Source organism: Argopecten irradians, chromosome 4 (assembly GCF_041381155.1).
Source record: "Argopecten irradians isolate NY chromosome 4, Ai_NY, whole genome shotgun sequence".
NCBI classification, from domain to species: Eukaryota; Metazoa; Mollusca; class Bivalvia; order Pectinida; family Pectinidae; genus Argopecten; species Argopecten irradians.
Genome location: NC_091137.1, coordinates 39,367,058 through 39,379,783, shown reverse-complemented (window position 1 = coordinate 39,379,783; position 12,726 = coordinate 39,367,058). Strand labels below are relative to the sequence as shown.

At 34.6% G+C, this 12,726-nt stretch overlaps 1 protein-coding gene across 1 annotated transcript in view; it reads right to left on the bottom strand.

The window, feature by feature from the left end:
- The window catches only part of LOC138322290 (ATP-binding cassette sub-family A member 2-like), an 82,039-nt gene extending 78,385 nt beyond the window's left edge, over nucleotides 1-3,654 (bottom strand). Inside the window, 2 exon segments of the mRNA XM_069266328.1 lie at nucleotides 1,916-2,011; nucleotides 3,381-3,654. Coding sequence (XP_069122429.1) covers nucleotides 1,916-2,011; nucleotides 3,381-3,437 — 153 coding nt within the window. The 5' untranslated portion in view covers nucleotides 3,438-3,654.
- Nucleotides 3,655-12,726: the final 9,072 nt, after the last annotated feature.

Here is a 12,726-nt window from a genome sequence, read left to right as displayed (position 1 = left end):
CTATATCCTTTTCATTTCCTGTTATTAATGACATTAAAAGCTAGAAGCATTATATTACATCACAGCATGATATGCCCTGGTTATCAAAATTAAAAAAAAATCTTAATTAGGGTTTAACACACATAAATAATACATGTGATTATACAGAAAAAAGAACATTTGTACATAAATTTGAATACTCCTGAACTAAATACTTACTATAAATATATTTATTTATGAATATCGTATGCTAATCTTCTTGATGTAATTTTAATCTTATATCATTAATCCATGAATCTGAGTAAAGCTACACTATGTGTGTAAGGGTGTGTGTATGTGTGGGAGAGAGACATGTATATATTCATTTACAATAATCCTATAATATTGTCCATCTATGTATGTAAATATGTATTCAATGTGACCTCCGGGACGGGAGAAGACTTATATAGGCTTGCCTGTTGTCTGATCCCTTTGTTATTAATATGTTGAAATCCGAAAAAAAAAAAATTGACAAAAATTAACTCAAGCACCTAGCTGAGACAGCCAAAATGTTTGTCAGCATATAAAATTTCAGCAATTACAAAAATCTTACTTCAGATGTTTTGCAAAGATTTTGACATGTATATGCAGTTTAAGATACATGTTAATGCATGTATATTATATATGAAACCAATATGAAGTCCTAGATTAACATATGGATGGGATATATAGCTGTTGTCATTATTTATACCTTAAATATAATATACCAAATAATGTGAAAGGGGTTTATAAAAATGTGTAGGATTAAATGCATTTTAGCTCAAACACAAAAATGTGTCAAGTTCTTATCATAGAGAGGAAAATAGCCTTTCACCATTAATAATGATTGTTTTATATATATATATATATAAATAACCACTGTCCACACAGAACAATTAATGCATTATTTAATACAGTAAATCAAGGATTTATAAGTGAGAAGGATTCGTGTCTGTCTCTTTACATTACTAAACACCACGCAAACGCCTATGAACCGGGAATAAAAACCGTTTTTCTCAACAAATACTTGTCTTATCAAGTCAAACGAAACACCATTGTAAAGTTTATTAAATTTCACAACGTTTATAACTTGCTTTAAAGACGGAATATTTAGGGGATATGTCTTAAATTTTTGTTAAAAAAATCGACAGCTCATGAAATGACAGCACCGCTTCAGAAAGTAAGACGGTAACCCTCGCACCCGCAAGCTACATCAAAGGCTGCGCCGGCGGATATCAAAGGAAAATCAGTCGTTGTCCAACGTCATGGTCAGTGCACAAACACAAAATCTCCTGCCTTGGACTTCCCCAAAACCCAGTGAGACTTATCCTTCTCATATACGTCCTTGAGTAAATGTATACATATACATACTGCAGTTTGAATATTTGTAAATTAACAGTACACAGAACAATATATTTACATTATTATGAGCTGAATTAACAGACATCTTTGTCATTAAGAACATGCAATCGCATACAATTCATGCACCACTTAATTAACAAGTACCGGTATATAAAAAAACATGTGTTGATATACATGTATATATATATATACATCTCTTAATTGAATCGTCTTTTCAAATAAATTTATACAGGTAAAATACCAGAATTTAGATATAGCACTCTTAATTCAAGCTATGTAATTTTGTGCACAAGGCTTTACCAAAATATTGAGTGACTTCAAATATTTAAGACTTGAATAAAGGACATAGGAGCTAGAAAAGATTGACATCTGCAGTCTCATTACCACAATTGACTCATATTCTATGCCCGCTTTTTTTAAATTGTTTTATATATAGGTCTATATATAGCTACATGTATACTGTAGAATACATGTTGTCATTTTGTACAAGAAAAAAGTTGCAATGTTCATAAATAACACAGACATCAAACGTTTGACAGATGAAAAGACCACTTACAGGTGTCCGTTTTTTCAGTGTGAAGTTTTTCCACAACAGCAGCCGAAACTGGTGAAAAAATCCCATATTGTCTCTGTCATTGGTAAGGTACGGTACCTGTTGAATAAAGGAGAAAAACGACACAGTATTTAGACACATTTATTTACAGTATTCACCATATTGAATACGCGATGTTTATTGTGCTTATCTATACACACGTATAACGTCGACTCAGTCGTGTCCTTTGTACAAAATATCGATAAGGCCATTTCAGATAAAACTGTCAGTGACATTGCGATACATGCGCTAATTTTAAGTTAAACGGGATGTCTCCATACATTATTTTATCCGTTTTTGTCGAGTGTCGATATAGCCTATGTATTATTATTTACTTACAATTTATGCTCGCCTCATCCTCCGTGCACCATGATGAATATTTTACCACGTGATTAGCTATAGGGGTATTGATTGGTAGTGACGTCACTATTCGGCTAAATATAGACCACAGACAACGTGAGTTTGTTTACATCAGTCAGCTGATAGTCAGAACGACTCCTTTGTTCGTGTGTGTGTTCTTTGTTCGTTCAGTATAGTACACAGTTAAGCTACAGACAAATACCCACTGGTCTAGCACATTCAAGTTAAATCTACTTGTAAATAACGGTAACATATATAAATTCACACGACAAGTTAAATCTACTTGTAAATAACGGTAACATATATAAATTCACACGACACTAAGAAGAAACCATGCAATGAATGGAAGACTTATAATCAGATTCTGGTGACAGCTTGCATTAGCTATTTATGTACATGCACCGGACACGATATCAAGACTCAGAAAAGTGATATGCAGTACACATATATACATTGCACATTTGTAAAATATATGCATTATAATGATTTAACTGGATATTTTAACTTCGGATGGCTCAAATCGCAGCATGGGAAGTCTTGAATACAGCTAGTATAATGCTAATATATCATTTAAAAAAAGGGTATAAAAATAATTTCATTCTGACGGCTTATAAATAATCTAACGCACATTTTGTCCATTTCATTTGCCAACTTATTCAAATTTCTAAATATAATGTGGCTATTCAGTTATAATTGCAGATAACAATCGATACATCGTGATTATCATCATTATGTGTTCATTTAAAATGTGAGATTTAACTTATTAAGAAATATATCAGAATAAATAATAAGGTAATTATCATCCACTTACCTCCATGATTGTATTTTTAAATGTTAATCCACTATCAATCCAAGATAGTAATGTTAATCTCCATTGTGAATTATTACTTTTTCTAGTTTGTGCGATTCAAATGCAGGACTTTTGAAAATTGATTTCATCGACTTTTGTATTACACAACGATAATATAAGCACTTTCACATTTTTAGTTTAACATATTGCTGTATATGAAGTCCTTTGTTTGAACTCCGCTCATTTAAACTTTAAGTTTACATCACTTTGATAGTTTACCGTGTGTGCATGTCCAGTGTGGTGAGCTGATAGTCTTGTCCAGGAATCAATAACCATGGTTACCTCATAATTATATCTGTCAACACTGGTGATAATATTATGTAATCACGGATATAAACAACTGCGAACTAAATCGCCACGTTTCCGCATCTGTCCCGTCAGTGTGGGATGTCAGCCTCAGCAGCTATTGGTTGCTTTCAGTCCGTTATATTAGTTTTTTAGTCGGAGATGTGTATACTGCGTTCACTGCCTTGGTCGACAGCCACGCGCATGAGTCTGAAGTAAGGCATACACACTGGCATATATATCTCATCCGTGAACTTTTAGTCTGATCGCTAAACCATTCGTACAAAGTTCGCTACATAACACACAATTATGTAGTTCACATTGTATGAGTCGAGTACTTAAAACGGAAAACAATATTGTGAAGGTTATATGAATTGTTGTGAGAACATAACGGATAAACCAGGCACTTATACATATATTTGTATACATGTATACTGATTTTCTTGATAAATCGCATGCCAGTACTTTATAAAATCTATCTGAACTATGTCCGCGCGTTCACCAGTATAATATAGCCAGATTTTTAACCTCTGTGATGATATTATTTAGCGACCTTTAAACACATATTACAGAACTTTAGATAATTATTGGGTGTCTGGCACTCTGCCAAATTATTTACATTTTCACGACTTTTAAAGGATTTCAAAAGGTAACGAAATAAATTAACGTATCCCTTTAAGTAAATAAATTAATGTATCCCTTTAAGTCATTGTCCGTATTTTAATGCGCTCTTTTACCGCAATTACACCGTAAGTGCCACGTAAATGTCCCTGATGGACCCGGACAAATGTCACCCGGCCGTTACCCGTTTGTTACCCGTAGTCTGTATATAGGCCGCACAGAAACAGAGAAAAGCGAACAGACGTGTCATTTTCAGTAGTAATTATTATTCATTAAGCCATGACGGAAACTGAAAAATCTCTTATCTACATGTATAACAAGTTTATTCGTAATTGACAGGAAATTATTAACATCATATATGCAAATGTCTAGCTAGGGCTGTTGTATACTTTTATTGCTATTCTTAGTCTCCATCTCGAACTGATATACCCTTTCTTAACATGAAACAAACATTTAAGCCATTTTCATTGTCTCGCGGTTCAAAGACAATACCCACTAGATTGGGCTGTAAAAACGAAGCAAAACATTTCATTCAGATAATATTGTTCATTTTCTCGTAAAATGATGTTAACTCCCAAAGTAATCCATTGTCTGTCAATCTTTACTCTTCCGTTTAATAATCACCAATACTTGTCAAAAACAAATTAAAATAGCAGACAAAGGATGGTGTCTGAATCTCGTTGGGTAATGTCTATGTGTTCATTTTGATAATACAAATTGCGTAATAAGAGTCAAGGTTTTCTTTTCAGCAAACACAGCTGATGTAAAAACATAACGATGGATCGCCCTGCTTTGTGACGGAAATGAAATATTGCGGTACAAATTTTTCTTGTTTTGTTTTAATAAAACTGAATATCAATAACTGAATGAACCTTATCAAAGCGAATACGGCCATGCAAGTTGTTCACAAGTGACTTTTCATAATAGCTGAGGGAGCGATAGCAAAAACTACTTCTTACAGGTTTCTACGCATTCCGTTTTCCTGCTTGTTTCTAACTTATACCATTTATCTGATACATATACGTAAAAAATCCAATTGCCAATATATGTTTAAAAAAGATGTGATACATATTAAACTTTTTAAGACCTTTGCCACATTTGCATAAAGTATGCATTATGATAAGATATAATATATATAAACCGATGGTTGATATTGGTAGTACAGGTGTACGAGTGTGTAATCAGCCAAATAGACCTATACTGCTACCAAAGGTTACAGGGCGTACTAGGTAGGAACCGACACGACTCGGGAACACCATCTGTTCCCGTAGATTACCAAATCAATTATTGATAACAAGACAGAAAATGTGTGGTCTACTACTATATTGCCGTTTGACGTATAAATTATCAATGCTGGTTTTAAATTTGGACTATCATCATTTTTTGTCTCTAATGGAAGGTTCATTGTTCATTACAAATATTTTCCATGACTATAGGATTTTTCAGAAGTGGAGCTTAAAAGGCATTTTTGACGTTGACAGAAATGTTTCGACATTCGCTCAATGAGATTGACTATGTGTGCAAAATCGTGGTAATTAAAAAGAACTTGAACTTGGATATCTCCTGCCATCCGATTTCGCGTCTTTACATCACAACGTCGTCGTTTAGACATTGTTTTAAATGTTCCTTCGACATCTCAAAGGAGTTGCCATGTAACTTATAGGACAGGTCGATATAGAATAGATATACATCCTAAATACGTACTAATCTACACATAAACATTGACAATTTAAAACCAGATCCCATGAGATAAGCAGATTTTGAAAGTGACAATAGAAGAGATTGCGTCTTTAATACAGCCTAAAAATTGTGAACGCAATGGTGGCATATGGTTACGAGCCAATTTCGCTTCAGAGAACCGACCAGAAGCATGAGAAATTTTTCATTTATGAGTAATGCTGCTGTCTTCTGGCCCTGCAGGTAGAGCGTTAGAATTGTACAAGCTTCCCCTATTGCATGATCGTAAAAGGCGACTAAATTTAGGATATTATCTTTTCTCCATTCGGCAAACCTCGGCCGATTCCGGTACCCTAGGCCGATTCCGGTACCCTAGGGTACCGGAATCGGCCGAGGTTTGCCGAATGATCTTTTCTCTTCTTCTTAACTTACTTTATCTTTTCTTATGCCTCCCTTGGCACCGCCTCACTTTTGGCCTAGAGTTGAGCGTTCACTCCTGTGAGGAAGGCTCTGGGTTCTGTCCCCCGAGACACATCAAAGTCTATAAAAATGGTAGTTTCTGCTCCTGCTTAGCGCTCAGCATGCAGGGATTGGGACGACTGGTTCGCCCGTTGTCATTATAATGTGACCGGGTGGTGTGTGTTGCTTGGTGTTTTCGGCGGCATGCTTCAGTGATATAGCACAATAAAAAGTTCCACTATACAAGAAGACACAACATGATTATACCGTAGTCTGCCAAAACACGCAACTCGCACAACATACACGCAACACACACATGGGAGGCCGTCTTTACATGAACATAGCTGTAAATAGGACCAACAAAAAAATCATTCCGTCTGTACATACTGTTTAGTTTTAAATCCATTTAAATGTTAACACCACTCGACTTTCAGATTAATGCACATGATATATAATACAATCATATGAAACGATTAGCTGCAATCACGTAGTTCTGGACGACTCGGACGGGGATGTTGGGAATACAGAAATTTTCTCCCTATATATATGTAATACTGTGTCGACACAGTATTACATATCATATATATATAGAGAGAGAGAAGAGTGTTATTAGAGCCAAACGGCTGTGTGCGAAGTAAAGGCAACAGGAAGTATGGAACTACTCTCTGAAAACAATATATTTCTTCAATAAAAACCGTCCGTTTTCCAGATGCTTTTCTTTCTTTTCATTTTAATTTCGAATGAAGGTTAGGATACTAAAAATATAATGGACATGTAGTCTATTACACCTAAAGTGTACGAACTGAATGTGCTCGTAATTGTATTTAAAGGATTTATATCGAAATCGTGAATGTATTGAACAATTGTATAAATAATGTATTATTTTGGTATTTTGTCCCAGTAACTCACAACACGATTCTAAGAGCGTTGTTTCCCTTCTTTCACTCTGTCAGAGTTCCGTCAGTATACTATACTCACTGACGGAGTGAAACACGGGGAAGTTGCGCTCGTAGATCAGGATGTACGATTTTTTTTTCAGTAATTTGAGGACGCAGACCTTCAAATATTTTGGATGAATTTTTATCTATTTCCACCAAGAGAATTACTTTCATCATTTAGTCTGTTGAGCAAGAAGCATTTCAAAGAAAATAGAAACGCAAAGAAGAAAATATCTATATAAGAAAACAAAAAGCAGACACAAGAAAACAGCAATACATTACCTGTAATAATGCAATAAGTCATAGAAAACGGACAAACGTGCATAAATAAAACAAAGAAACGTTACAAGAAAGACAGGTCTATTTCGTATATTATCATTACAGATGTGTAAGTTGCTATTTCATATGGACAGGTGAGTGTTACGTCATGTGTCAATCACGTCATTTCACATATTAAGATTAGGGTAACCTCATTTCACATATTTTACCTCAAAAACAGATAACAGAATAACCAAGGGCTGGAGATTCTTAAAAAGATTAGGGTAACCTATTTATAGTATGTATGTCATCACCTGTAAATATTTCATGCTGACTGGAGAAGGCTTCTTAGGTTGAAATAACTTGTGCCTAATCCATTTGTACTTTTATGACAATAAAATATGTTTTAAAGTCAAAAGTCGTGATAGAAATTTTTAAATTGAAATATAAAGAAAGAAATGGCTCAACGGTATGTGATTCCAATTTAATAACGATATCTACCATGGACAAATTGATGAAATTTATCAAAATATATCTTACCCGTGACACATGAGCCATGGCTTGTTGATGTTGCTGTCTACAAAAATATGTTTGGAATTTCCTCCTCCTCCTCGCCTCTAGATCTACATAGATACAATATACATAAATCTACAATGTTATATATATCGAGCATTATCGTTGACTGTTACTTGTAGGTTTCAATGATGTTAGTACCAATGCCGTTCGATATTGAATACGATGGTCATTAACTACGAGACAAAAGGTGTGACAACTTTGGGTGACGTTTGTGATTCTCACCTTCGCTTAATGTTCTGATACAAGTGGTAATTTTCATATCTATTAACAAGACAGTCGTAGAAATTGTAACGAGAGAGAGAGAGAGAGAGAGCAGGGACTCTATGTCATCTTGATATCACTAATACTTTACCACCACAGGTATATCTTACGATCAATAATGGTATATGCATATATTTGCAATTCTGCAACATTGAAACTTCGCAACTTTCGATCTATTCCGTTGACTGAGGTACAATGTGCTCGATACGGTTTCGGTGACGCAAGCTTATAAAAATCAAATTGATGTCAAATAGTTATATCTATTTTTAATACATCACAGAGCATGAATATTGTCGTTCTCCAATTCTGATGGTGTGGCTTAATTAAATGTTTCAGAAAAGGAAGAAATCGACTGAATGGATGGTGCTATAGATGAAAAGAGTGACATCGATACCATGATACTCGATAAAGAAGTGAATGGCTTCGATAGGTTGAGAAATGTTTAATCGTCAAAACTTAACCTTGCTCTATTTAGAATAATACGTAATTCAAATCTTCTTGACAAGCAATCGGTCATGTTACTTCTACCATTTGTGATATTACTAAATCTACGTCTATAGCATGGCGAGCATTGAGTTAAATGTGAAACCAATATGCAATTGAGAGTCATATTGCGTCAACCTCAGCCGCAACCTCGTCGGCGTTGGCAATGCCATGCGAAGGTGAAAAAAGGCAACATTCGGAGGAAAATATTTAAACATGAGTATTCTTATGGAAAAGAAACTACGCTATAACTTACCTCGTCGTATATACCGTCATCTTTAATCGTGAAGCCTGTGGTTTAAGCGGACTACAAAGTTTAGACAGGGTTACGTAAGGAATCAGGAGTATCCATATAAGCTTCATACCAAATTAGCTGTATTTCGCGGTCTAGATGAACTACAATCCCTGTACGACTATAACACAGAGCTCGGTGTTTAAACATTATAATGTATAACCATACAACCTGTTAGAAAATTTGTCTTTATTTACATTTATTCCACATATGGTATTATCGATATTATTGGACGACAGTTTCCACAACTTAGCAACGTACCCTTTTGTAAACACGCGCTCCGGAATCAAATATAACGAGCTATAATCTAAAATTGACCGATAGCAGCAATAAAACAGTGGAAAACAGCCATACAATCGTTATGGCGAAGTCATTATTATGACAATGCTATCACATATCAATATTATTGTACAATCACATATCAATGACAACAAACCCCTACCGCGATTTAACCAATATTTTCAAAATATCAGTACAAGTAATTTTCGCCCCGTTATTCGTCATATATGCTAGCTGTATCAAACTTGTAATATTAGGTATAACACAATCACGTAATTTACAAATCCCGTTAACATGCCGTGCTACCCCAACTGACAACAAACCCCCTACCGCTCTACCGCTATCGTATCGATGTAGCCAGTTATTTATCGACTCGAGTACTGTCGCCAATCAACAGGTAAATCGCGGGCGCTCTGGCTACATTATAATATAGCTGTACCAAACCAAGACGTATATAAGTGTCTCACTTATAAATCCTGACCAAACACAATCGTAATTGCTACAAATACCGTATAAACTTGTGTAACTTACACACCAGTGGACTTTGAACATGTATTTTTTCTTAGGGCTTAGGGCTTCAGTATCAGTATATGCTTTTCAAATTATTGGGGAAAAACGATGTCCGGGGAACCACAATGTTCAATGTTATTTTAATCAAAAAAGGGTAAATAAAATATTTTAACAATAAATATTTAGGTAATTTCTCCGTTGCACGAGAAAAAAAACACGGTCGCCAAAGATCACAATAAAAATACAATTGACAACTATTAATACACAAAAAGTGTTGAATTTGACCAATTAAAATTTGTAGATTTAGAAGCCGAGAATAACACAAAATTGTGTAATTATAGGATTTGGCGACAGTACCGTGCGAGTCTGGGGTCGGCATAAATAACAGCTATAATTCAAAAATCTAAATGCTATCTACAGTATTCAAATTATTTAAAAGTACACTCATTCAAAAAGTGATATACATCGATACAATTTTTCGAGTCAATACACATACATGTATATATTCTCATATTACACGCCATTCATTTGTAATCTAATTCTATAGCACGGCTGTTAATGGTTGCGACAAGTTGATAAATATAGAGAACTTAACATCGAATATTAAATACACAGAACTTTAACGTCAATTCTAGTCATTGTAGGTAAAGAGACAAGTTTGACTTCACATTTGTGACAGTTAAATCTTTTCAATATGTTGGATTTTGTGTAATTAAAGATGTTCCACAAGAGAGAGCATAAATGATATTAATCATTTGAATTAGAATTGGTGTTTAATCGTGTATATATATGCCTAATTAACACAAAAAAAAATAATATAAAATAATTTATTTCGCCTTTGGTGCATGCGCAATCAGTACTTCATTCCATATAGGATATAGTGTCACGGAATTTTTTCAAGATGCAATTAATTATTTTTCATATTTTTAACTTGAAGTAAAATTAGAAGCTCAAACTTTTCATTGGTGGTAATGGTGTAAAGTAAGTAACTTTTGTAACTGAAGAAAAATACATCGTCTGCTCCTGTTATTTATAGTGGAAAACATACCATTTGTCAGCGGTGGAGCATCTTTAACATTGAGACCTTACAAATTAAAGTTATGCTGTACGATAAGTTGCAGTAGATGTTTATCGAACATTACTGACCATTGCTACAGCATTATAAAGATCGTTACCATTTCACATTTTAGTTACTACAAGTGTTGCTTTTGTTGCTTTTTTGATACATACAGCATATGGATTGAGGATTAGATTTTCTGTGCCGAATTCCACCAACCATGTCGTTTATCTGTAGACGAATTCGATAACTCTTGGCAGAAGCTTTTGATGAATTTCCGATTTGTAGCCTCTACCAGTAAAGTTCATGATTCACCTGTACCGTGTCATCCATAATTTGTTGAAACATCTGGGTATAAAGCAATCTTGCTTAGATGTAATTATCATTGCAATTTCGCTAGCCAAGGGTATTCCAATACGATTAGAAATGTAGTGTGCCGTACTAAATATCCTTGGCAAGCAAATGTGTCGTCAATATAGTTTTCTGGTTGTTTGAAACTATTGTTCCTTTCTGTCCATTTCGTTCAGTGGTGTCTGCATTTTTTATTTTGCTTACCCATGTAGTTTTTGACACTGTATTTGATATGTATCCCCTTGTCAACACTTTGGCCAATATCATAACACAGAATCACTGACGAGTACTTCTCTTGTCTCTTATTACTAAATCCTTGTTTCTTGCTCATTAAATCTGTATCTAGTTGGTTCTGACTAGCTTGTTATTGTGACAGTAAACATTAGCTTTTATTCTTCTTAAAGATATCAAAGATAAGGCAGGGGTAAATGGTTTTAGCACCACTGCACCTGGAAGGTGGCATGAGAACTACCTAAATAAAATCCATGTTGAATTTCCACAATTGGAAATTCAACATGGTTTTTGGGGTTTTTTTCCTCCGAGACTCTTCACAATCTTAAGATGTGACCTTCAGTAAAAGATGTTACAAGATGTGACCTTTACTACAAGATGTGACCTTTACTACAAGATGTAACCTTTACGACAAGATGACCTTCACTACAAGATGTGACCTTCACCATGTGACCTTAAGTACAATATGTGACATTCATTACAAGATATTAACCTTCAGTACAAGATATGACCTTCACAATGTGACCTTCAGTACAAGATGTAACCTTCATTACAAGATATTATTATAATACAAGATGTGACCTTCACCATGTGACCTTCAGTACAATATGTGACATTCATTACAAAATATTACCTTCACTACAAGATGTGACCTTCACCATGTGACCTTCACTACAAGATGTGACCTTCACCATGTGACCTTCAGTACAATATGTGACATTCATTACAAAATATTACCTTCACTACAAGATGTGACCTTCACTATATGACCTTCACTACAAGATGTGACCTTCACCATGTGACCTTCAGTAGAAGATGTGAACTTCATTACAAGATATTACCTTCACTACAAGATGTGACCTTCACCATGTGAACTTTACTACAAGAGATGACATTCAATACATGTGACCTTCACTGCAAAACAAGGCCAGGTTTCCCATACACATGTTTTTGAATCTAGTATATATACTGACCCAGTATAATGCATTAAAGAAGGGACTGTATAACTATACAATCAATAGCCTGTGCTCCATTAAAGGTTTTTTTTAGATAAACATGCATAAATTACAGAAAAAAATAATCATGAATATTAATCAACTTATTCAGTGTTTTCAATTCATGAAGGGCTTCAGTAAGAATAATTTATCAGCAAAATTTAACTTGTGTAACAGAGGGCAGCGTATGTTCAACAAAAGGCTAGTACATGTATACAGAAATATCAGGTATCAGATTCTGAATAGATTCCAGATAACAGTAACTTGTAAAAGGAAGTAGTAGAATGAATAT